The sequence below is a fragment of the Populus alba genome, chromosome 3 (genome assembly GCF_005239225.2).
Source record: "Populus alba chromosome 3, ASM523922v2, whole genome shotgun sequence".
Lineage (NCBI taxonomy): Eukaryota > Viridiplantae > Streptophyta > Magnoliopsida > Malpighiales > Salicaceae > Populus > Populus alba.
Genome location: NC_133286.1, coordinates 18,704,602 through 18,732,416, shown reverse-complemented (window position 1 = coordinate 18,732,416; position 27,815 = coordinate 18,704,602). Strand labels below are relative to the sequence as shown.

Below are 27,815 nucleotides of genomic sequence, written 5' to 3'. Positions count from 1 at the left end.
AATACCAGGAAGCCAATTCCTGACGTGTTAAAGATGGAAACAACGTGCACTTGAGGTCTTGACCCAGCAGTTGAAGGGACTTGTTCCCTTCCTCTGCATTCTGGGTTCAAACCTCACCATGCACGCCTGTCACCCCCGCGGTGCCTTACATGCTTACTGGGTTTGCAGGATGTTCAGTGAGCCGTGGGATTAGTCGTGGTGCGCACAAGCTGGCCCGGACACCCATGTAAATCAAAAAAAAAAAAAAAAAAAAAAGAAGATGATGGAAACAACGTTTGCAACTTGCGGTCATGTCATTTTACTTGACGTACCAAAACTAAACATTCGATGTCTGAATGATTGATGTGATTTACAGTGGTGGTTTTCTGGTGGCTTCATGGAGCTTTTGTATCCTAAGGCCCTACTCGGGCACAAGTTCATCGCAAACCCAGCTGTGAACTCTGTTACTTTTAACCCACTTCCAGTTTATTTTAGTGTTCTTGGTGGTGATTATGCCTCACTTTCAGTTTCCCGTACTGGTGCCTTTCCCCCCACTTTCTCACTTAAATTACCGCATGTTTTAATCGTGCTTGGACTCACCAGAAATCTAATATCTATTAGTACATTTAACGTCTGGTTTTCTTTATTCTATCGCCTTTATTAATGATCGTTTTGTTATATATAATTGAGTCACCAAAGGGATGGTACTGGTGACTTGAAAATGGGCCATATGTTCTTCAGCGTGGACTTCAACCTCTAATTTTTACTGTTAGGGCATCCACAATTCAGGCTGTTCTTTGTTGGCTTGACGTCAAAAGGCATTTCTCAATGGTTTGTCTCTCACCCTATCTTCTTCATGAGACCTTCTTGCTTATTTTGATGCTAATTGGACTGGATGCCCTAACTCAATTTTTGGTCACGCAATTTATTTTAGTGATAATCTAGTGTTCTGGAGCTCTACAACCAATGGTATCCTGATCAAGCTGTTAATCGAAATATCAGGCTATATGACACCCACCGCCGCTAAAATCAATTGGCTTGGTCATCTTCTTCAAGACCTCAAGGTGTCTTCATCCTTGCCTTCGATCAAGCTTTGTGATAGTCAAAGTTCTATCTTTATTGTTGTTAATCCAGTATCAAACAAACATTCAAAACACATTGATTTGGATCGTGACTTTGTGAGAGAATTGGTGGCTTCGAAAAAACTTCAGATTCACTATGTTCCAAATAATCTCTCAATTACAGACATGTTTGCCAAGAGCCTTGGTCGATCTGCTTTCATTTTTCTTCATTCCAAGCTATTTAGGACAGGCTTTAGAGGGGAGGGTATTTCAGTTATACAAGGATCCAAAGAATCCTCTTCAAATCATGTTTGTGACAACTCCTTGACTGTAGGAGATAATATCTAGTATTTGAATTTGTATTTATTTAAATATATTTTATTATATAACAGAATTACTATACACCACAAAGAATTGTGCGGTGATTTCATAACCTTTTCACTGCTATTACCTTGGAATCACATCCCAAGTCCACTCTGAACACTTAAAATAAAAACCATCGCCATGCCATCATGAGCACATTTAAAACAAAGCTGTGGAAGTTCGGATCAATTACTGAAAATGATATGCTCCAACAACCATGTGATTATTTTATTTTTTTTCTATCCGAGAAACAACCCTTTTTGCTCAAGCTTTCTAATGAATACAAGTGAAGAAAGAAACTTTTTCAGAGGTTAATTCCATACTCGTTTAACGAAAGCCCTCCAAATGGGGCAGACTACTCTCATGTTCGATGTTGAGGAGAAGGGATGGATAGAATTGATAGCATCAAGCTTCATTCATGGGAAGCTCACCACTTTCAAGGATCACCACTCTCTTTGTGGGACGGTCTCCTCTGTCTGTCTCTTGTGACTCGATCAATTTAACAATGTCCATGCCTTCCAAAACTTGACCAAAAACAACATGCCTTTGATCTAGCCATGGAGTCTGTCATTTCCCGTGAACAGAAAAACAAAGAAACATGTATCAAGCCATATAAACGTAACATAAATCTGCAAAGATTTGACCACTTGACAAAGCTTTTAACTAGATGGAATTGATCAACAAAATCAATAAGCATTTGTAGAACATAACCTGTCTCCATTAGTGACTGCTAAAAACCACGCTAGCTATAACAAATAGGTGCTAAGCCAGCATGAAAATGGAAGCTACTCTAAGAGAATGGAACATTGTTGGTGAAATTTAGATGATATAGACCATCAGCTACCACAAACCAAAAAATGCATTCCAGTCTTCAAGACCTACATATACTATCTAAATGCAGGTATGGTCAACAAGAAATATAGACTAATTCTGCTTTCTTTGTAATGGCCACGTTGCATACAGAAAAGTCCGGCAGGCAAAACCACCTGCATACTTTCCAGCAGAAAAAGGGGCGTAACCTGGAAAATACACTGCTGAACTTTTTATCCTAATCCTCTTTCCTTCTGGGGAGGTTTTAAGTTAAACCCAATTTAACTACAATTAACAATTTATTTTATACCATAAACACCACCAAACCCAGTTAGTAGCAGGGACATTAGCTTCCTAGCATAGCAAAGAGAGGAAAATTTAGTATATAGGAATTATTTTCCTTCTTTGATCTCTCTATTTGAGATTCTGCACGGATTATATTAAAAAAAAAAAAAAAACATCAAAAATTCAAAACATTCTCAGCCAAATTGAAGAAACTGTAACAAGAGGATATCACACGTTTGTCTGCCCAGCCACAAATGAGCATGCCTCTACACACGTGCATGAGGAATATGTGTCTAAATAAAATGACAATATCTACCTTGACAGTGCAGATGAAAAATTGGCTTCCATTGGTGTTGGGCCCTGCATTTGCCATACTAAGAATTCCTGGTCCAATATGTGACACTGCAAAAGATATGAGATTTCATAATTAGGCATGCAGTGGCACATAGATAAAATATACAACATGCAACACCAAAATTTAAAAATGATGACCAGGAAGAATCAATCACTCATATGGGGAATTTTCAGTTCAGTGACTGCTCAATCTCAGACATGAAGAGAGTGAGAGATGGAGAAGCGATCATCTGTCTTCGACCAAGGAAACATCCTAGGTGAGATTTACAGTTTACTGAGCATGGGTTTCCAAACTAGTACAATAGATACATGAGAAGTATCAACTTACACTTGAAGTTTTCATCTTTAAATGTACGGCCGTATATGCTTTTACCTCCAGTGCCCTGCAAGTCTTTCCAAATATCAGAATACAAATCTAATTGAAAACGCTTACAATGCCCCAAGTACAAAGCTAGTTGGTAGTGGCACAGATGCATGTACAAGATATAACATGAGCTTAGAATATCATTGACAATGTTTCATTTCTTAACAAACACACGGAGAAACAAGGGAACAAAAGCATAGAAATTGAATAAAGAGCAAATTTCAAGGGTCTCATACACTGAACAACACACCTCCTACACTATTAAGAGAATAATTCAATAGGAACTTGAAAGATGAAAATGTTTAGGAGATAAGAAAATATAGGTGGAAATGAGACATTGAAGTTCTCATAGCATACCAGCTCAAAATTCTTGGTTTGTCATTGGATATTAAGCCAATTACTATTTCTAGCAAGCCAATAAAAGGAGGTGAAGATTGCCTTTAAAAATAACAAAGGGGTCAAATTTGCATCAAGTTACAAAAACATATTTGTTACTATTTTTTTAACCTATTCAGTTTATTTATGTTATATATAGGTTATTTAGGAGTCAAATAAGTGTTTTCATTAATTTTTTCTGATGTTTTATTTCGAGTCTACGTATCATCCATATTTTGCACAAATTCGTTTTGCTACTTGCGAAATCATAATATTAGTTTTGTTTTGCTTGTTTTCAGTATCTTATTGATTCTTGATTCACTTTGTGTATTTTTAGGAGAATTATTCAATAGGTACTTGAAAGATGAAAATGTTTAGGAGGTAAGAAAATAGAGATGGAAATGAGAAATTGAAGTTCTCATGGCATACCAGCTCAAAATTCTTGGTTTGTCATTGGATATTAAGCCGATTGCTATTTATAGCAAGCCAATAAAAGAAGGTGAAATTGCCTTTAAAAATAACAAAAGGCCTCTTGCACGGCAAATTAGTTGGTATCTTTGACTGCGTGTATACTTAAAATTTACAAAACAGGGATTCAAATCTCAGCTAACTAACAAAAGAATATATCACAAGACAAAAAAATATCCTTTTAGTTGAGATGCACCCAAAAGTGTGAAGAGAGAACTCACATTTCCTTTGTCAAAGTCCCCTCCTTGAATCATGAAATCTTTAATGACACGATGGAAAGCAGAATTTTTGTAGCCGAAGCCCTTCTCTCCTGATCAAAATACACAATTGAAACCAGATTTAAGAAAATATTCAGAGCATTGATGTTTAGAAAATAAATAACTGATGGATAGTACAGATCTTAAGTTCATATGACACAACCTGTGCATAAAGCACGGAAGTTCTCCACCGTTTGTGGCACATCATCGCCATATAACCCAATGACGACTCGCCCAACAAGCCTCCCTACCGGATTCCCAATCCCTATATCAAAATACACTTTGTTGGTCACCTTTGACTGTAACTCTGCAACCTGAAATTTTTTTTAAGAAAATAATTCAAGACATGGGTATGCAAAACCACATACAAATCAAACTTCATTAATCCAAAAAACTAATTCCACATCAAAACCATCACAAAACAAACTCTAATACACATTTCACATAGCAAATCAAATTTTCTGATCCCAAATCTGTTCTTTGAACACAATGAACAGTTGCGTATATCTCTAAGTGCTCAATATAGTCGTCAGAACTCAAGAAAGTTTTTTTAAAAAAAAAAGTTCACTAAAATCTAAAAAAATCTCACTGTCCAGGTCTCAGGCAAAAAAAAAAACTCTCAATCGATTGAACCGATAAAAACCACGTTATAAACTAGAAACATAGAATAATCCCAGAAAAGGGGGGGGGGGGGCTGCAAAAACCCTAACCTCTGCACTAGCTCGAACGGAGCTGAGAACACGGGATTTCTTCGGAGAAGAGGTTGTGAGAGAAGCAAAACGAAGCGGACCCGAGAAGAAGAAGCTCGATGAAGACGAGGAAACATTTGACGGTAACACATTTCTAGTGGGAAACCTTACCGCATTACACTGGGTGGATCTTACTGATTTTACCTGCAACATAGTATTTTGTGGAGTTGATAGTGAGCCCACATTTGTCTGCAAAAAAAAAAAACACATTTTTTTGTTGGGTCAATAAATGGGGTGTGCTTGGTTACTGAGAAAATAAAAGGGAGAAGGACTACCAGGGTTGTAAAAGAAGCCGCCATTGATGGGTATGTGTCTGAGAGAGAGAGAAGGCGTTAGGCGTGATTTTCCTTGGTTTTAATTTATAGAAATAGAAAAGAAGATGAAGCGACGATGATTGTGAAATTACAGATATTGTGTTTGTGTTTACAAAAATGACAAGTATGTCCTCTCAGAATCTCCTGGGGTAAGTGTCGAATATCCAGGGACCATGACCATACCAATCAAGGGAGGCCCATTTTTTTAAATGAAAAATAAAAAATAAAAAAACTAGCATTGGGCAGCTGAAATTAATGGTAGCAAATCACTGGATATGATATGTTCTGTAATGATCGATGTCTTGGATTTTTTATTTTATTTTTACATTGGATCGGCTATAAATATCAATTAGATTTTAACTTGAGAGTTTTTTTTTTCATAGTATTTTTTTTAGAAAACATTTTTCCTTATAAATAAATTAATAAAAATAATTTCAAATTAATCTCTAGATAGTGCAAATTAAAAAAAAAAATATTATTTACATTTTTTTTTATAATGATCTCACTGTAATCTTTTATTATCACTATCATGAATCAGTATAATTTTTCATCAATCACAAATATTTTATTATCAATATAATCATTATTTTAATATAATTTTATAACATTATCACAATCATTATTACTATAACTTCACCACTATAATCATTATCACTATTATAACCATCTTATTATTAAAATGACTATTATTTCATTATTATTAAAATTGACACAACAACCATCATTTTATAACCATTTATTAGTATCATAATTATCATTGATTTTATTATTATATCTATCATCACCATTATTTTTATCACTAACATTGTAATTTTTTTCTTGTTTTATTGTCATCATTTACAAATTATAATAAAAATTAATTTATTCTACAATAAAATATATATTTTTGATACAGCCAAACAATGAAAACAGCTCATTTTCTATTAAAAAATTTTCCATACTATTTCTCAATGCAAAAGAAAAGAAACACTAAAAATAAGTCAAAAGAAAAAAAATTCAGTCAATCCCTAGATAGCATTAATTTAAAGAAAAATATTTTAATTTCTCAAATGAAATAAAAATATATTTTTTTAAAACTATCAACTTATGATATTCATTGTTATTATTATAATCACCATTACCACCATAAGTTTTTTTTTATTATTAATATAATCATTATTTTATTATCATCTCATCATTACCACCGTCACATATACCCACCACCCCCACTATTTTATTATCAATATAATCACTATTAAGTTTAATTCGAGTTGGATTTTATGTTAAATTAAAAAAATATTGGCCTCTTGAAAGGTTTGGTGGGTTGCTAGAATTTTAGTAACTTGTCAAATTCAATTTGGATAACATTAAGAAAATTAAAAAAAATTAATAAAATGTATTTATTTTAAAAAAAAATAATTGATCTAATTTAACATAGTAACTTGTAGGCTTAACCAAATCTATTTATACTCATCTAACAATCAATTTTTTTTTCAAACTCAAGAATTCTTTATTGTCATTATTATTTTCAATAACCACAAAGATGTAAATCATTATTGCTGACTATGGACACTTAATAATCTTCAAGGGAAAGTATATTGCAATTAATGCTTGTGATTTCTTTATCTATTTAAAATTTAATTATACGATGGACATGAAAGAGCCTTCTAAACAATATATCTAGCAAATCATAGAGGTCCAAAAACCCCTTCATCGTATCCATTTAACTCAACTCATACAGATACTTTCAACTTTAATCCTATAACAAATGTAGATATTCTTTTAAATATATATGACATGTGAAAAACCAATAATATGACATCGTTCTGTCGTAATATAGAAGGGATATTCTTAATATAATTATGAAAATTTCACCCCATAATTTCAAATTACTGTTTTTATTGCATACTATAACGTTCTTAAAATCCAAATCTTTCTGTAAAAAGGTTATTCCATGTAAATTATAAAAAGGTAAAACGAGCCACGCAACTTTTTATATATTATTTAGCTACTATATCGAGATAAATAAAAATAAAAAATAAAATATTCTAAGTACATTTTATTTTGAAAATATAGAAAATCATTCTAAAACTATATCAGATTTATTTTATATTTTTTATCTTTTCAATTAAACACGTTTATGATTCTTTTATGTTCATTTGTTTTTAGACATTAACCCAAGCGACCTTAATAATACATAATTATATTACAAATACTCTAAAAGGTACGGGATAATATTGTTCCCCACATCACGTGGACAAAGACTCATGGGTTCTGTGAATTTACTGCGATCTTGAGGTTTATATATATACTAGCCTTGGTACCCGCGCTATGCCGCGGGTCTTTTTTTTTGTATAAAAATATTAAAAAAAAACAAAAATTTAAAAATTTTGGGTTTGGCTGCAACGCCTGATCTAAAAGTAATATTTATAATCGTAATAATAAAATTAAACTTGCATGACCCAAGTTTAAGTGAGCCTAATTGCAACACCGGACTCAAGAATTTTGGATGTGGGTTTGGCTATAAAGTCGTGTTATAAAAATGTAATAATTAAATAAACTAATTAAAAAAAAACAAAGAAAAAAAATAAACAGAAAGGAAAAAACTAATGAAGAAAAAGAAAAAAAAAATTAATTGGGTTAACCCTTTAAACCAGGTTATCCCGTAAAACCTGAGATTTGCGTAATGAAAGTTTGATAACTAAATAGAAAAAAAATGACGGGTTTACCCAGAATTTATTGGGTTAACCCATCAAACCAAGTTAATCTGTCAAGCTCAGGATACGTATCATGAAAGTATGGAAGTCTGATAACTAAATAGAAAGAAAATTAACTTTAACAAACTAAACTAAATAAAAAAAATAACTCGTCAAATCAGGTCAACCCATCAAACTCGAGATCCGTATCATGAAAATCTGATAACAAAATAAAAAAATTTAACATTAACAAACTAAATCAAACAAAAAAATTCATTAAAAAAAATTAAATTCTATTTAGTTATCAAACTTTCATGACGCAAATCCCAGGTTTTACGGGATAACTTGGTTTAAAGGGTTAACCCAATTAATTTAATTTCTTTTTCTTTTTCTTCATTAGTTTTTCCTTTTCAGTTGATTTTTTTTCTTTGTTTTTTTTAATTAATCTATTTAATTATCAAACTTTTATGACACGACCTTATAGCCAGACCCACATCTAATATTCATGGGTCCGGTGTTACAGTGAGGCTCACTTAAACTTGGGTCATGCAAGTTTAATTGTATTATTAATATTATAAATATTACTCTGCAACGCCTGACCTAAAAATAATATTTATAATATTAATAATAATATTAAACTTGCATGACCCAAGTTTAAGTGAGGGTGGCTGCAATATCAGATCCAATAGTCTTGGATGTAGGTCTGGCTGCAAGGTCGTGTCATATAAGTGTGATAATTAAATAGATTGATTAAAAAAAAAAAACAAACAGAGAAAAAAAAACTAATGAAGAAAAAAAAAAATTAATTAACTGGATTAACCTGTCAAATTTGGAATTCGCATCATGAAAGTTTGATAATTAAATAAATAAAAAAATTAACGGATTTACCTAAAGTTAACTAAGTTTACCCATTAAACCAAGTTAACCCGTCAAGCCAGGATACATGTTATGAAAATCTGATAATTTAAATAGAAAAAATGTTACGAAGAGAAGACTGAATTGCAAAAAACATAAAGAAAAACACAGTATAAATTTTAAAAGCATTTAATACAGAATCATGATGATGTTAAAACATAATGATGTCGCTTTTGTAAGTTAAATATTCTTCAATCTGCTTTGAAGAATATAATAATAAGAAAAGGCTGTGACAAATTAACGGAAAGAGAACAAAAAGTGGACATTTGCAAAGCATTTAAATGAGCAGCAAGCTAAAGCTTTTCCTATTCAAATCATCATGGTCTCATCTTGTCACACAGCACTTCGAAAGAAAATTCTCATCCTGTCATACAACACTTGGAAAGCTATAGCTTTTCCTATTTAAATCATCATGGTCTCATCTTGTCACACAGCACTTCGAAAGAAAATTATCATCTTGCCACACAGCACTTAATTCATCAAAAAAAAATAAAAAATAAATAAATAAGACAGTTAAATAATCTAATCTAATATAATAATAATATATTAATAATGAGTAAAGTGAAGCGTGAAAAAGAATATAATATAATATAATAATAATAATAATACAAATAAATAACACAAAATACAAACACACCCATTAACTATTTTCATTTCTTTTCTTTTCTTTTTTATTTTCTTTTACATCCACAATACAAATACAAATACAAATTCAAAATAAATAAATAAAAATACACCAACACACACATCCCCTTTTGTATTATTATTTTCTTTTCTTTTCTTTTCTTTTCTTTTCTTTTACATTCACATATTACAAATTTAAAATAAATAAACAAAAATTACATTAAAACTTTAAAATTTACAAAATGGTCCCTCAAAACTCCCGAATTTGCACGGAAGGACTTCTGGGTATGCATGAACAGTGACGGCGCGTGGAACCACGCACCACCGCCACTGGCAGCGCGTGGGTTCATGCGCCGTCGTGAAGAAACTTGGGAACAGCAGATCCCGAAGGGCTTGTTCTTCTCTGTCTTCGCCGGCATGACCTGCAACAATCAAAGACGCACATAACAGTTGATTTTACTTTGTTTTTTTCTTTTAGATCAGTTTCGTTTTTCCTTTTTTAGATCTGCAATCAAAGCCTTCTATTCCTGGTGGCTAGTCCTTCCTTCTTCAGATGGCGGCTCTGTCGGAGGCGGGAGCGTTGGAAGTCGGAGCCACAAGGGGTGGTGGCTGCCGATCTGTGGACGGCGTTGCTGTGGCTGGTCTGTCGGTACTGTTGAAGCTGGGTCGGCCGAGAGAGGGGAGGACGCTGGAGGTGGCTGAGAAACCAGAGGACGAAGGAGCGGCGCTGCTGTGGTGGACGGTGCTGCTTCGCCGTTGCTGTTGAGGGAGGAGAAGGTTGGTCTCCGTCCGGTTCGCCTTTTGCTCCTGCAACTGAGAAGGTAAAGGGGTTGTTCTGGTCCAAAGGCTAAAGGAAAATGGGGGAAAGAGGAGTGAAATTAAGGGCTGTGTCGATGGCTCTGTGTTGATGAATGGTGGCGGCTTCTTCGTGGGCTGAGTTTGGCTGGCGAGAAGAAGGAGAACCGTGGGGAGCTCCAGTGAAGAAGAAGAAGAGAAAAGCTGAAGAGGGCGGTCCGGTGAGGAGAAACAATTCAAACCCCGGGGAGGCGGCTGTGTTTGGTTTTTTTAAAGAGAGGAGGGGGCTGCAGCGTTTTCTTCTTCTTTGTTTTTTTTGTGATATTTAACTAATGACTAATGAGTATAGTGAGACCTTTTAAAAACAAAAAATACTTTTATTCATTGATGTACAGTAGGCGTGGGGAAGCTACAGTGTTTTCCCCGCGCGTTTTAGAGTTCTTTAATATAGTAATTTTTTCTTTTTATCTTCCCTTACGAGGGCTTGATTGAAGGCTAGCTTAGCTAAAATTATTAATAAACGGTAAAATTATATTGCATGCGTCATGTTATTCTACTCCATCAATATTTATTTCAATGTTTTATATAAATAGTCAATATTTATTCTTTGATATTATTTCTTATATGTGTAATTTTATATAATAATTTTTTTATTTAATTAATTTTATGTATATCTATTTTTATTATATTTTGATTAAATAAAAAATTTGACTTTGACAATCAAAATTATTAAATACATTGGAGTTAAAAGGCTGTATTACGATGTCAGATATCTTTATCTTTATATGTTTCTTGATTTTTTTTTATTTTTATTTTTATTTGTTATTAATGACTATTTATTTATTAACACCTATAATTCTTAATTTATTTGATTACATGTATGTATAAGTTTTTTAATTTACATTTAAATGTTTTTAATGTACAAAAAACAAGATAATTTTTTTTTTTAATAAAAAAATATATCTCCAACCGCCTGTCGCGAGTAAAATGTCTAATTACATTCCTAAAATCCAAACCCTTCATGAATTACGAAAAGGTGAAAGTGAGCATTCTGTGTGTGTGTGTGTGTGTGTTTTCAAATATTGCTAAACCCCTTTTTTTTTTTAACAAAACCGATATATTGCCAAACCCACTCAAACGCTTCGACTTGCAAAAGCCCAAAGTTCTCCGTATTACCCCAAAATAACAACAACCACGATAACAATTATAACTATAATTTCATCTCACCATGTCAATGACATGTGGCCAATGGTTGTTGAAGCCCTTGGTATCAGCTGCTAGTGCAAGATCCTCTCACTCCTCCCACTCTTATCTGTCTACTGTTTCAGTGTTCAAGCTCTTCGCTAAAGAGACACCAAGTTCACCAACCCTAGTCTCTGCAGCAAGAATGGCCACCAGTAGCGGAGCTGACAACAAGACAAACCCCGCCAAAGTCATTGATTCACACTTGCACGTTTGGGCATCTCCTGAAGAGGTAAACCCAAAATCCCAATATTGTAGACACTAACAGCCTTTTCTTTCGTTTTCAATCTAAGATAATTGCATTGCTTCTCGCCTAATGATGAATACCCACAAGTGCTACTACTTACAAAATTCTCCGTACCGGTCTGATTTCTAATTCCTCTTATTCTTCTTGTATATCTGGTGGGGTGTGTTTGAAGGCTGCTGGTAAATATCCTTACTTTCCAGGTCAAGAGCCCACCTTACGTGGAGATTTGGATTTCTTGTTGCAGGTATATATGTCTTTACATCAACCTACATGATTGTCTGTGTTTAAGGTTGCCTATATAATATCTTGAGATCTTTGAAATTCAAGAATGTCAGTTTAGAAATTAAGTCACTGTTTATTCTCGTATTAAATCGGTTTCTTAATCTAGTACACATTGTGGTCATAGTAAACTGGCATCAACATTTCTTCATTCGACTTGGTGAAATATGATGACTTCTTTTAACTTATTTGATCCCATTGTGCTGCTGTAGACTAAATTCATGACGAGTCATTCCCTATCCCCGTAGTTTGTTTTTTAGTATCTTGATTTTGTTTTCAAGACCAAATCAACTCTGTAAGTAATGTAAATGAGAGAGGTTGTTGCTAACTGAAACCAATCCTTTCATATTTGCTATCTGTATATCTTGTTTGTTAGATGTTCATGTCGATAATCTTGAATTTCAAACTCAAATCAATTCATGTAATACATATAAGGAAAAACTGCTCCCAACCTAAACACTTGTTTTTAATAACTTTCATGTAATAACTGGATAACTTGTGCTGTTCTGTTTTGCTCCGCTACAGTCCTTGGAAGAAGCAGGTGTAGACGGTGCACTCATTGTACAGCCCATTAATCATAAGTTTGACCATTCTCTAGTGACAAGGTTTGTTGAAGTTGTATGTATTCAGTGTTTATAGTTAGTTAATCTGGATGTCATATATTGCATTTGTACATGAACTGGCATACTGTTAGAAAGCCTCATAAAAATGTATGGAACATCCACTGTAATTAATACAGCGATCAGCATATAAACAATTCAGTTTTTCTGAAACCCCTCGATGCTCATATGCAAGAGAGAGAAAGACAGAGTTCAGTAGTCTGGGGTTTAGCAATGTTTGATAAGTTATTCTGCTCGTATGATTTTGGTTAAAGAAATGGCATTTTGATATTTATTATACCCCCTCCAAAAAAAAAATCTGGTGGTTCCATAGCATGGGAGCATGATCCTTAAAGACGAGGACAATAGATGATACTTTTTCTCTAAAAACAAATTTCATTGGCTGTTTTCTATGTACTTCTCCAAAAGTGCTATAAGCTACTGTTTAATGACAGAATTTTCCTTGGCCAGTGTCCTGAAGAAGTATCCAAACAAGTTCGTTGGTTGCTGCCTTGCAAATCCTGCAGAAGATGGAAGTGGACTCAAGCATCTCGAAGAACTTATTTTGAAGGTGTATTCCTGTTATTTCATAGCCGAAACATTGCCTTTGACAGATCATTCTGACATTTTCTTTGGTGTCTATTCATGCTAGGATGGTTATCGTGCTGTTCGCTTTAACCCATATCTGTGGCCATCAGGAGAAAAGGTAATTCCCTGACATATGCAGTGCACTGAGATAATTACCAAGAAAGCTGTATTCATCGAAGTTGGTAAATTATGCAGATGACAAATGACATTGGAAAGGCACTGTTTTCCAAAGCAGGAGAACTTGGTGTACCAGTTGGTTTCATGTGCATGAAGGTATAACCATTCTTATCTATTTCCAATTTTCCACTCAAACCAAAAGCTCAAAAGAACTAACAGAACCCTATTTCTCGTCATGTAAAATTTACTTCCAAGTGCACTGCAATATTTGCCTGAATGTTTGGGATAGCATTTACAAGGTAAAATCTTTACAGGGTCTCGATCTCCATATTTCAGAAATTCAGGAATTATGCACAGAGTTTCCTTCCACAGTTGTATTGCTTGATCATTTGAGTTTTTGCAAACCACCAACGTAAGCTGTCTCTTAACTTCTCTTGATTTGATGAAGCTTTTCAATCTTTATCTGGGTGGAAGACATATTAGCTGTTTTTGTGCATGTTATCGTGCAGAAATGATGAGGAAAGTTTTGCCTTCTCTGAGCTTCTGAAGCTATCAAAATTCCCTCAGGTATGGTTTCAATGCTTGCTTGATTTGCATTTATGACTAATGCTGCCATTTCATGAATCCAAGGCTGCCTAAATTTTAATCAAACCCAGAACAGTGGTATACAGCCTCTACTTTCTTTCCTTTTGTTTTCCAGTTTTTTTAGGAAAAGAATCATAGATGGCATGAAATTAAGACTAGTAGATTTTACTTTCTATTAGATTTCCTTTTAGATTTCTCAAGCTCTATTTAAGGTGTCTTGGACTTTCTCATTAAATATACTCATCTTTTTGCAGACATCTTTTTCTGTCTCCTCATGAGGTTACACATAAAGCTTCCGAGATGATCAAAACATTTCAATCGAATTTGAAGTCAATTTCAATTATTAGTTACACTGTTAAATGCCTTATTCTGAACCTTTTCATCTATTTAATTACTTTTCCTCCATATAGCATCCAAATCATCCAGCTGATGACACAGATTTTTCATTTGTTCCACTATGAAATGCTATTCCCTCTTCTTACATGGCATTCAGATCATCCAGTTGACTTAACTGATTCTCTATCTGTAAAATGAAATTCTATATGTGCAGGTGTATATTAAATTCAGTGCCCTGTTCAGGGTGTCAAGAATGTCATTCCCATACCAGGATCTGGCCCCCCTCCTCTCCCAAGTTGTTTCGAGCTTTGGCGCGAGCCGAGTCATGTGGGGCAGGTAACTGCTTTATCTATCATCTTTCCTATCACCCTAGAGACTGGAGAGAGGCATGCACAGAAACATCAATGGCTATTCTTGACATTTTCTTTTCGCTCCAGCGATTTCCCATATGTTGTTCCTGAATGCGGTTACAAAGGCGGAAAGGAAGCAGTACTATCCATCGCCAATCAAGTACCTTTATCATCATCCGAGTTGGAGTGGATAATGGGTAAAACAGTGATGCAACTCTTCCGAGGCCAATGGGTTCCATGAGCTTGTACAAAAAAGATTACCCCCGCCATGCAAATCACAACAGAAGATGGTTAATTGTATGGGAAATAATTGAGGAATGTTTCTCGTAGCCTTTCACAGGCCCATGCTTGATCCCAAGTCTCCTTGTTTTCAGAGACTTGTGAAGATGCTATTGGATGGTATGGGCTGAACATATAAAAACTCCCCAATCCATCCCGTCCTTCAAATTTTTATTTTTTTTTCCTTTTGCTAGATCATTTAAATCGTATGAAAGGTAGCAACTTTTCCATGCCCAGATGAGATATGCAATACGAAACTTACTAGGGAAAAAGACTTTCCGTCAATGGAATTATTCAATCAGTTGCTCTAGAGCTGGACTGAAATTTACAGAAAGCAAAGGAGCGCAAAACACATTAACAAACATTAAAAAAAAAAAAAAAACTATGCATGTTCCAATTTACAATTTCTTGGGTGTTGATTCCATACAATCCAGTACGCCAGCAGCATTCCTCTTCTTCTTCCTTCTCCTCAACTGGTCACAAATGTAAGCCCTCTCCAGTTGCTCAACCCTCTGCGATAGCGAGCTCAACAACCTTGTTTGCATCTCATTCCTCTCAAATAACTCAGCCATCAATCCCATCATTCTCTCATTATCCTCCAACATCCTCTCCAGTAACTCTTTGCCCCTCCTCCTTGTACTCTCGTCATTGCTTTTCACTTCTCCTTCATCCCCTTTCTTCTCAATTTCCACCCCACCGGAATGTTCTTCTTCATCATCTCCCTCCATCAAACTCGCAGAGGAATCCGATTGACTTTCCGTCTGACTCGTTCCCATACAATCACCATCTTTATCAACTTGTTTTTCCAAATCTCCATCTTCTCCTTGGCAAGCCGTCTCATCATTCTCTGCCTCTTTCAATTCCACAGTTTCATTAACCACTTCCAGCACTCTCTCTGGTTCACAATAATCACTCATCAACGTCGGCACATCACCATCACATTCCACTTTCTTCTTACCTTCACAAGCCTTGTCAACATTCTCCAAAGCTCCATTAAACTCTTCCCGGGCCTCTATCGAATCAGCAAGCACAGAAACAACAGCCTCAGACTCAGCAGCACCATTCTGCAATTCATCAGCAGCATTCGCAACACTGCCATTTTCTTCCTCTCCTTCTCCCGTTTCATCCACACCTTTCTCTCCAGCTGACACAACAGAATCATCAGTATCATCACCATTAGCAGCAGCAGCGATAGAATCAACAGTCTCCTGCAACGCAATCGCCTTTTTAATAACCGCCTTCCTACAATCCCTGACACCAGAATCCACTCCTCGCACCGAATCCAACTTCAACAACAAACTCATTAGCATCTCATTAATCTTCAACTTCTCCTTCTGATCTCTTCTCATTAATTCAAGAGTCTCCTTCATCAAAATCCTCTTCTCAATCTCATCCACTTGTCTCTTTGTCGCCAAAATCTTCTTCATGCTTTTCCTCACCAGGAATCCTCTAAACACCTTCTGGATCTTGATTGCAGATTCGGACCTGCTACGCTCCGACCCGACGTAGCGGACCGGGATTGAAACCACTTTCTTTGGAAGGACCGTCGTCGTTCTGTGATGAACTGGAATTTGAGGTGAAGAGGAAGGGTAGTTACGGTGAATCCTGTAGAATGGAGTATCCATAATTGAAATCGGATCTTGTTGGGTTGGAAATTGAGGTATTTTTTCTTGCTTTTAGTATGGTAAGATACTTTGTGAAGGCTCCATGGTGTGAGATTTATAGAGAAGGATTTTACATTCGTTCCATTCCGGATGGGACTGGCAAGTTCCAGAAGGTTTTCTTCCGGGTTCTACTTCTAGAAAACAGTCGAATGTTCTTTTTGCGCGCGCGTCCAGTGAAATAGACTCTGACGTGTCGCGTGACGATTGCTTGCTTGCTTCCTTTTCTTTCTTAATCCGTCGTCGGTTGCGTGTTTTTGAGAAATTGAGAATGTAACCCTTTTGTGTTTTTTTTTTTTTATTTTATTTACTACGGTGCACCAATTTCTTTCGATTTTGTCAATCAAGTACTTTCCTCAATTTCTAATTTTCCAATATGGTTTTTCTAGTAGAAGTACCTCCAAAATGATATTGTATTTAATTAGTAAAAATATTTTAAATTAATAAATGAAAATATCAGCATCTCATCACTTAAAATTAATTTTTTTTAATATTTTTAAATTATTTTATTATGCTGATGATAAAAATAGATTTTAAAAATAAAAAAAATATTAATTTGATATATTTTTAAACAAAAAAATACTCTAAAAATCAATCACTATAATACCATAAATATTTTTTTAAATGACAGGATACCGAGTAAGATTAAAAAGAAAAAGAAAAAGAAAAAAAAAAGAGCCATTAGGGGAGAGCTGATTTTCGATGCAAGACTCATCTTCTCTCGTTAAATATGAACTCCTTTAGCAAGCACAGCTGCGGTGTCATCTGGGTTACAAGGATTAGGGGAAAGTTTTGGTTTGTCATCTGTTTTCAGGAAGAACTGCAAACATGGATCAGAACCTTCAGAGAAAACAATTAGAGGACATAAATTCATTCTGTTGGGTATGCTAATGCCCAGCCCTCTTCAGAAGTTTGCTCACATCAAAATCCACAATTGAATCAGCTAAGCAGGCCGCAAGCCCAATTTGTCAACAGCTCGCCCCTGCTTCAGCAAAGCAAGTCAGCTGTACAAGTTAAAATAAATAAAAGAAACTGAATTCCGATTCACCGAGCTGCTGCTACTGCTCTTCATCTCCCTTTCTCTCGCGCTCCGTGCTTGTGCTACTGCCTCCTGCTTCACTCTTGTTTTGACTTCCGATAATTGCTTCGATTTAAGGCTTAGATCGCACCGTTTTGCAGATGTTTTAGGGTTAAAAATCAATTTCATCCTTGTACTCGAGGTTTATTCTTAATCCCACCACTACACGAATTCTTGTCATGTATAATGCAGAAAATTATGAATAACCAAACAACAACAACAATAAAATTTTAGATTCTTCAGTTGGGATTATTTTATATTCTTCAGTTGGGATTTTTTTATAGCAAAAAATGATTTTAAGAAGCTTGTATGTTTTATTTTATTTTATTAAAAAGTAAAATTATTAAACTTGATGAGCAAATATCAAATAGCAAGTTTTTACTGAGATACATAGTAAAATATTATTTTAATATATTTTTGAATAAAAAGTATTTTAAAAAGTAATTATAATTACATTTTCAAACAATCTTTTAATAAGTCAATTTAATAAAATATTCTTGGTGTTTTTAGTTATACTATTTCAAAAAAGCTTTAATGTTATCAGTAGTACTTTTTTAATAGTATTATCAACTATACCAATAATTGAAAGGAAAAGGTAGAGAAAAAGAAAAAGAAAAAAGAAAAAACATGAACAAGTGGCACTACCAAAAGGGATTTGTAGACGATTAAGAAACAGAATCAATGTTATAAGCAAAGAGTTCGGGTAACAAGGAGATTCTTATTTAATCTACCCATCACAATTCATGTGATATATTAATTAGCTACATTGATAAAACTATTTTATGTTTCGTCCTTAGTGTGCGGATGTAAATCACCTAATGTTTCTTTCTTTTTCTTTTTCTTTTTGTTTTATTAACATGGATATTCTAGTTAGTTTGTGAATTTCTTGACTGATTTTACAGGTCTTAAAATTAATAATTATATAAACTTTTAATAACGTTAAAATTTATAAAAATTAAATTAATAAAAATAAAAATAAAATTTTTTTGATGTATGATAAATATTATTTTTTAAAGTATTTTTTATTTTAAAATATATTAAAATAATATTTTTTAATTTTTAAAATTAGCATATTAAAATGATATGAAAATATTAAAAAATTATTAATTCAAAATAAATAAATAAATAAAATAATTTTTTTAAAAAAAAAATACTTCCAAGATGTAATGCCAAAATACACTTAAGACCGGCTCCTATACCATCACGTTCTGAGGTGAACCTATTATCTAAACGTTGTAAAAAAATATACATGTTTTTTTTTATAGTGTTTTACTATTAATATAAATAGTAAAGCATTTTAATATATATTTTAATTGTTTTATATTAATTTTGTATTGTCGCTTGAGTGGTTACAAAACTAAGTTCATGAGTTTAATTATCAGTGGGAGTGCTCATATTATTAAGTAATATTCTAAAATGTGTGGGGAAAGCACTGTAGCTTTCCTCACGTATCAATTATTGAAAGCTTCTCTCTTTTTTTGTTTTTCTCTTTTCTTTTTTTTTTTTTCCTTTATGGGTTGTTTTTTTCTTTTTTCTTTGTGTTTTTTTTTGCTTTTAATGAATTTTTTTTTGTTTAATTTAATTTGTTAATGTGAAAAAAAAATTTATTTAATTATCAGACTTTCATGACACAGATCTCGGGTTTGACAGGTTAACCTGATTTGCGAGTTAACCCGAATTTTTTTTTAATCAATTTTTTTTTAGTTTAGTTTATTAATTTTTTTTGTTTAAACTGTCGATTTTTTTTTTCTATTTAGTTATCAAACTTTCATGACGTGAATCCCAGGTTTGACGGGTTAACTCAGTTTCTTCATTTTTTTTTCCTCACTAGTAACAGGTTTATGTCTTATGTTTTTTTTTCTTTTTTAATTAATTTTTTTCATTTAATTTAGGTTGTTAATTTTCAATTTTTTTTTCTATTTAGTTATCAAACTTTCATGGCACGGATCCTGGGTTTGACAAGTAACCTGGTTTGACGGGTTAGCCCAGTTAATTCTGGGATAACCCGTCAATTTTTTTTATATATTTAGTTATCAAACTTTCACGACATGAATCCAAGGTTTGACGGGTTAACCTGGTTTCAAGGGTTAACCTAGTTAATTTAGATTTTTTTTTCTTTTTCTTCATTAGTTTTTTTTCTTTCTATTGATTTTTATTTATTTATTTAGTTATCATACTTTTATGATACAACCTTGTAGCCAGACCTGCATCCAAGGCTATTAGGTCTGGTATTATAGCTAAACATATTGGGTCATGCAAGTTTAATGTTATTATTAATATTACTTTTGGGTTAGATGTTATAGCAAAACTCAAGATTCTTGAATATAGCTTTGCAGAAAAATCTAAAATTTTTAGATCTTAGGTTTTTCTTGATATTTTTTATACAAAAAAATTAACCCGCGGCATCGCGCGGGTCATTTAACTAGTTAACAATATCTAAATGGTGTGGGGGAATCACTGTTCCCTCACACACAAAGCACTGTGGATTACAACAGTAATCCACAGTGTTTTCCTCTCTTTTTTTTATTTTTAACTTTTCCTTTTTTTTTTGTTTTTTTTCTTATTTTTTCAAATTTACTTTTTTTTCAACTTTCCTATTTTTTCTTTTTTCTTTTCATTTCTTTTTTCTTTATTTTATCCAAAATTATTTTTGTTGATTTTACTTTTTAAATATTGACCTGGTTAAAATTTTTGTTTTGTAATTTTTTTATTTAAAATACTGTGGATTGCTGCGATGTTTTTCCACATGGTTTTTTTATTTTATTTTTTTATTTTTCAAAATTATATTTCTTTATTTTTTTAATATTGAGCTGATTGAGAGTTTAATTTTGTATTTTTTTCTTTAAAACATTGTTGATTGCTACAATATTTCTCCGCATGGTTTTTTTTTATGATTTTCTCTAAAATTTTTTTTTTTATTTTATTTTTTAATATGAAGCTGGTTAAAAATTACGGTTACAACATGTGAGGAAAGCACTGTAACTTTCCTCGAAAATTACTGTTGATTGCTACAGTATTTTTCCCCACATGGTTTTTTCCTGTTTTTGTTATGTTTTTTCTTAAAATTATCTTTGTTAATTTTATTTTTTAAATATTAAACTGGTTAAGAATTGCAATTACAAGTAAATACAAGTTTTTCCTCACAAAACACTATGGATTGATACAGTTTTTCCTCACATGGTTTTTTTCCAGTTTTTTTTGTGTTTTCTTTTTTTGTAATATTTTTTTCCAAGATTATCTTCATCGATTTTATTTATTTTAATATTGAATTGGTTAGAATTTAACTTTGTAATAAAGCTTAATCATGTGGGGAAGACATTGTAGCTTTGCTCATAAAACATTGTGGATTGCTAAAGTGTCTCTCCGCATGGTTTTTTTTGTTATAATTTTTTTTCAAATTATCCTTTTTAATTTTATTTTTTTGAATATTGAGTTATTTGTGAATTACAATTATAAGTCATTACAAATAAGGTTAAATCATTTGGGGAAGCACTGTAGCTTTCATCACAAAATACTATGAATTGCTACAGTGTTTCCAGCATGTTTTTTTTTTCTTTTTTTGGTTGTTTTGTTATTTGTTTTTTCTAAAATTGTATCTGTCGATTTTTTTTTTAAAATATTGAGCTAATTAAGAATTTAGCTTTTTAATTTTTTTTCTTTAAAACACTGTGAATTGTTGCAGTGTTTTCCCATGTAATTTTTTTATGATTTTTTCCAAAATTATCTTTGTTGATTTTTTTTAATATTGAGTTGGTTAAAAATTATAATTACAATAAAGCTAAATCATATGAGAAAAGCGTTGTAATTTTTCTCACAAAACACCATGGATTGCTACAATATTTCTCTAAATGGTTTTTTATTTTATTTTATTGGGAAAAGCGCTATAATTTTCCTCACAAAACATGGTCAATTGCTACAATGTTTTTTCTCATGGGTTTTTTTCATTCCAAAATTATCTTTGTTGTTTTTTTTTTTTAATATTAAGTTGTTAGAGAATTTACCTTCGTAATTTTTTTTCTTTTTATTAACTAAAAAAGCTAAATCATGTAGCGAAAACACTGTATTTTCCCTCACAAAACACTATAGATTGCTACAAATCATTTTGTTCAGTCTCTAAATTTATGATCACCAATACAATTTTTTTTCCTGTCATAAAATATTTGCTCCAGCATACCTTTAATTTTTGTTACTTATCTAGCGCTGATTCACAGTTATAACATTATCAAGTATATTTATTTTATAAGCCCGCAGCAGGGCGCGGGCATGTCATCTCGTATTTGCTAAATTGTAACAGACAATTTGTCCCCTGTGCCATTTTTTTCCTTCCAAAAAGATAAAGTTAGGCCAGGTGCGCGACCTGCTACCGGTGAGCTTGGCTCTTTTCTGTATTTTTTTTTCTTTGTTTTTTCCCGACACTCGAAATTGTTTTTTACTACATTCATTTATTTTTTTATTTTGACATAATTTTTAAATATTATTAAAAATATTATTAGAATTTTAATAATTTTTTTGAAAAAATAATAACACTAATAATAAATTTTTTAAATCAAAATTATTTTTTTTAATTAAAATTCTTAAATAGATATGGAACATGATTTTATTATATTTATAATTATTTTAGTTTTCAATCATACAAAATATGAATATGCTATTACGAGATTGTTTGTTAACTTGCTTTAGTAATCATAATTTTTTAAAATATAAACAATTATTTCAATTAAAAATATTGTATTGACTAATTAAGATAAATAAGAGATGTATCAATACAAAAAATTATCACGATATTTGTTTTTATAACAAAACTATTATATTTTCAGTAACAATGCCAATAAATTTCTTGAGACATGCATACTTTTTTTATGTTTTAAAAAACTTGGATCTCCTTGTAGCATAGCGGGATCAAATAACAAACTAATTATGTAATCAAAGTAATTGCAACACCTACGTACTTGTGTGATACTTATGAATTGAGATACTCCTTCTAAGATTTAGAAGAAATCATTTGTTATACATAGGTGGTTTTTAAGCAATTTCTTAAATATTAGTTAAATAAGTTATGCTTGGTTAATATCTCAGTATAAAAGGTATATATTTGTATTTGGTTAGAGAAATAAAGATATAAACATAAAATAAATCTATTCCTAGTCTAATTTTGAATGAATTCAGAATATAAAATACAAAGATATATCCATTTAGTTTCAATTGTTTTCATAATTTATAGATAAAAAGAGTGGGGGAGGGGGGGGTACGGGTTTGCATCTAGAAAAAGAAAAGAAATAAATGCTACCGTTTTTTTTTCTTAGATAAGAGAATGTTACCGGGTGCATATAGCAAAAAAACCTTGGAGGGTCGATTAAGTTGAGATTAATTTCTTGCAGACAGCGTCTTCATGCATTATAAGATCTGAAGACATGTGATCTTAGAAAGTCAACATGCTTAATGCTGGAAATGGATCTATGTACTTGTCTTGGTACCGATAATTCTCGAGTGTTCGAGGGAAGAAGATTCGAAGTGACTGGATGGGTGACCGAGTCAATATTGACGTGTAAATCAAATTGGTCCTGGAATGATTATCACTCCACGATGCGAATTAATAAAAAATTACATCATTTAAATTTTAATGGCCTACTTAAATTAGTTAGATTATAAATTTATTTTTTTATATAAATTATTAATTTAAATTTCATAAATTTTAAAGCAACTAAAAACTTATATAATTATTAATTTTAGACTCATAAAATTAATTAAAGTATATATAAATTAATTCAGATACTCATATTAAAAAATAAAAGAAGATGTACCAATTCTCTCCTATGATGTTTCCAGGAACAAGTCATGAGATGAAAAAGGTTAATGATGCTCCATCAATTCAATGAATATACTCCGTGATTAACTTTTGTTGCATAAGTTTCTAAAGGGGATAGAAAATCTCATGCACGATACTAGAAATAAAGCAATTTGCTTATTTCTAGTCAGCGACAATTACTAATGGTGTATTATTAATCAGGAAAAAAGAAAGAGACAATTGCTAATGGTGTCGCATCGATCGATTACAGCCACGTACATTATATATTATATTATATGTAAAGCTAAATTAACTCTTTGTTTTACTCACAATGAAACAACTTTTTTGTTCTTGGGTGGCAATTTTTTTAAAATTTGGTTCTTGAATTATTTTTTTCACAATTAAACCCTTTTAATCCCACATCATAACCCAAGGTTTTAATAAGACATGTTTTTGGGGAAAAGAAAAAAACAAATAAGTAAAAGCATAACTGTAATTATGTTTTTCATTTTCATGATTTTTTGTCCTAGTATTTTGAATATTGAAAATTTGGAAAAATGGGCAATATTCCAACTTTCTATGGAAACTGATTTGTCAAAACGGAGCCACCGGCAAAGGCCCTTTGGTCAAAAACAAGAATGCAAGCTTGGGGACTATTGCGTATCTACGTTTGGTGGCTTTAGTGGCTCAAAGATGACTAGGTATTTGATCGAGTTAAGGCATCTGTCCAATATCGAAACGTAGTTTATTTATTTATTTATTACTATTTTATTGAGCTTAGAGGCTAAGTGGATTTTTGAATGTGTTTAATGGTTATTATGATATTGTGGGTACCATGATTAAATTGTTTCTGTTTCACCATTGTGGAACCTAATTTACAATGCGGTTTTGAATTGTCACGGATCAAGTTTCACAATCTATAATTAATAAAATGATAAAATTAAAAAAATATTTTTTCTGTAAAATAAAAAAAAATAAAGGGAGGTGACGCTGTCATTATTTTATATCGGTTAAAAGATGAGAATTTTAATTGCTTATTTATCACAAGGATCTATTTTCTCTTCAAGAAATAACTTTTCAATAATAAAATTTACCACGTGGTTGAATAGATATCAGTTGGGACAATATCTCTTAGGATGGTTACGATGTGTGAATATATATATATATATCATTATTAGCGTTATATGTAGAACGTCAGTCATGTTGCCCTATCCTAACCCTTTTCTCAGGAGGGTATAACGATGCTTCATAATCCCACATCGGCTAGAATACAATGATTTTAGTTTGTTATATATATAGCATGAGAACATTCCTCTACTCTGATAGATGCATCTTCAAGGATACGACTTATTACATGTACCTTTTGGAGAGCCTATTGTGCACGAATATGGACATTTCCAGGTATTCCACCTGGAGTTTATTTCTTCAACAAATTTTGTGGCGGCACCAAGACTTTTATTTAGGTAGTAAAATATGGAAAATTATATATCCTGTCATTCAGATAAACTCTGTATCCTACGAAAAGTACATTTTGATGGTGAAATAGAAAGAGTACATTTTGTACACGTACTATTGTAGTGATCCACATATTTGCCAAAAATATTTGGCAACGATATTGATGATGTAATACTAAACAAATTTCAAATAGATTGTTATTATTGAATAAAAAGAAAATTATAGAATTGCAACTTGACATTTGAAAGAGTTCTTGTTAACATCAACCGATTGTCTTTCAGATAATAATTGATCTTTTTAATTATACAAACAACAAATAAAATTCTTTAAAATCTTTAATTTGAATTATTCGTGAGGAACTTGTTGCATTTCACAAATAAACAAAGACATGGATCCAAATATTAAATCCCTGCCAACGGTAGCTGAGATTAGCTAGGATTGGAAGGTGTGATGGCTAAAGGGAGGGAGAGGGGGGGCAGCTGGGCTTTAATTTATTATCAAGAGTATCTTAATGTATTCGTACTTCTTGTTTGCATGTATGTACATAAGCAAAACCTACGACCAACGACTACAAATGGGACATTGATTTCGTCAGGGAAGGAAAATATAAATTGGGCAGGGCAGCACCCCAAGTATGATGTTGTCTGAATGATAATTTAATTGTCGGAGTTATTTAAAAATGGAAACTGTTGATGTCTAGTTGCCCAACTATTTCTATTTTGTTGAAGTATATTGAAACTTCTAGCCAAATATTTCTATTTAGAATACGGCTATATTAATTTAAAATAAGTTTTCGCATGCTCATCTTGTCATATACGGTAAATATTTTAAAACAGTAACATTAATCCTCTATTAACCCAATATTGATCCTAGGAATGTTTACGTTGCTGGCATAAATAATAAAATTTACTTACACATCGCCGTCTTGTACTAGATATGGTTTTCTATGATTGCATTCTGGTTTGGTGACTTACCAATAAAATAAGTTTTTATTAATTAATTAGAATAAATGATTATATGATGTTTAAATTAATAAATACAGGAGAAGTGAAATGTATGTGTGAAAAGATAGCGTGTGGTAGAGAGAACAATGATGTATGTTAAATAAATAAGAGAGCTTGACTCTACCTTCCTTCTTACATGGTGATTTATAGTATTTATAATACCTTATGTCACATAAACTTAACTGGTGAAGAAAAAAAATGACTAGAAATATTTACCTTTCTAGAAATTTAAGTTATTATTAGGTGTACTAAGTTTATTATTGATAATGGATTGATGCTTGTACAAAAATCATCAGTCATAAAGATAATAAAAATAAAAAATAGATAACTACTAATAAAAATAACGACGGAGACTCGATACATATTCATTTTTATTGATAATCATCTATAAAAATATTAGTCTAAAATAATACAAATTGTTTATTGGAAAGAAAAAAATTGATCTAGGTGCAAGGTTCACTTGGTCGAGAAAACTTTCATAAGATATAAGAGAGTTGGGCAAGCTTTCTTCTATTTATGAGCTCGGTTGACTTTTGGTTCGACTTTTCCCCCCATCATGTGTGAATAAATTGTCATAACCATTAAGGGAGAGATTTTGTGTGAATATACGACTCAATATATTAAAATGTGCATAAAAATATCCAGATTGTTAAAACTTAGAAAAAAAAAAGACCTCAAGGCCACACTGCATACAATAATAACAAATGAATAAATAATTAAAATTGGATGCATATAGTCAACTTGGATGGTGGTGTGACATTTGAAATGCCCTTGGCTGGAAGCCCGGTGCAAGAAAGGGTCCCTGGCTGATCATAATTGCTCATTTTTTTATTTAGTAATAAAATATTAGTCACATAAATACTTTTTAAAATAAGAAAAATAGAGAAAACATATTATAATCTATATTTCCAAAATAAAGCTGTCTTTAATACAACAACAACCGATAAACAAATAAAAAATCGATCAAGTTCCGAAATTCGGAAGAGAAGCTAGGATTGACAATGCTGTAGAGGGAGTGCATGACCGTTTATGTTAATAACACCACGAGGGGCCACGTATTATATGTTTTTAAAAACCGACCAAAGCTTGTGATTTCGAGTATAATTAATAGAATACAAGCAAGACGTGGCCTTATTGATTACTCCAACACAACTAATTATTCTCAAAATACATTTTGGACATAGCAGAGCTTAGGATAGGAATCAAGTCAATTTTATTTTACCTAAGAAGAAGTCAATCTCATGATTTGAACTGTGCTGAAGACGTAAACAGGGGGTAAAATCAACTCGTTTATTACTATATTATTTATAATTGCGGTTCAAAGCTAGTTTTGATTTTAAATTTTTTTTCTGAGGTTTCAACTGATTATTGTAATGTATTAACTGATAAAAATTAAAAAAATATCTTATTTTAAAATAAAAAATATTTTAAAAAATAATGTTTATTAAACACGTAAACAATCTATACATGCATGTTATAGCTAGATTAATCCTCTTATAAATTGTAATGTGCATCTCTTCTTTCTTGACTATGATTGATACCTCTATTTTTTTCCCCTTCATTATCGATTTAAGAAACGAAAAATATTTTATTTTAGTTTGTGGTCAGATGGGCGGAGATTCTAAAACTTTATTAATTAATATTAGTCTGATATTTGTCCCTTGAGCGAACCCACAGAGGAAACTGGACAAAAATATCGGCATGTTTTAGAAGTATAATTATAATTATTTTTAAAAAATATTTTTTATTTAAAAATATATTAAAATATTTTTTATTTTTAAAATTAGCGCATCAAAATGAACAAAAAAACATAAAAAAATAT

General features: G+C 32.1%; 3 protein-coding genes across 4 annotated transcripts; 1 reads left to right on the top strand and 2 right to left on the bottom strand.

Moving 5' to 3' along the window:
* Window positions 1-1,561: 1,561 nt before the first annotated feature.
* Window positions 1,562-5,491, bottom strand: LOC118054470 (photosynthetic NDH subunit of lumenal location 5, chloroplastic). 2 transcript variants are annotated; one of them, XM_035066065.2, is made up of 7 exons: window positions 5,341-5,491; window positions 5,027-5,254; window positions 4,480-4,630; window positions 4,281-4,369; window positions 3,181-3,235; window positions 2,815-2,900; window positions 1,562-1,967 (listed from the first exon to the last, which is right to left on the bottom strand). In XM_035066065.2, the coding sequence occupies exons 1-7, from the start codon at window positions 5,362-5,364 to the stop codon at window positions 1,809-1,811; spliced, it is 792 nt and encodes a 263-aa protein (XP_034921956.1). In that variant the 5' UTR covers window positions 5,365-5,491; the 3' UTR covers window positions 1,562-1,808. The 2 variants fall into 2 exon arrangements, with proteins under 2 accessions (XP_034921956.1, XP_073264014.1); XM_073407913.1 differs by having other exon boundaries at window positions 1,562-1,978; window positions 2,816-2,900.
* Window positions 5,492-11,544: 6,053 nt separating this feature from the next.
* Window positions 11,545-15,246, top strand: LOC118054469 (uncharacterized). Its single transcript, XM_035066064.2, has 10 exons — window positions 11,545-11,862; window positions 12,050-12,121; window positions 12,682-12,761; window positions 13,227-13,326; window positions 13,408-13,461; window positions 13,539-13,616; window positions 13,775-13,872; window positions 13,970-14,027; window positions 14,596-14,717; window positions 14,819-15,246. The coding sequence occupies exons 1-10, from the start codon at window positions 11,617-11,619 to the stop codon at window positions 14,970-14,972; spliced, it is 1,062 nt and encodes a 353-aa protein (XP_034921955.1). The 5' UTR covers window positions 11,545-11,616; the 3' UTR covers window positions 14,973-15,246.
* Window positions 15,247-15,408: 162 nt separating this feature from the next.
* LOC118054564 (uncharacterized) lies at window positions 15,409-16,635 on the bottom strand. Its single transcript, XM_035066203.1, has one exon. The coding sequence runs from the start codon at window positions 16,633-16,635 to the stop codon at window positions 15,409-15,411; it is 1,227 nt and encodes a 408-aa protein (XP_034922094.1).
* Window positions 16,636-27,815: the final 11,180 nt, after the last annotated feature.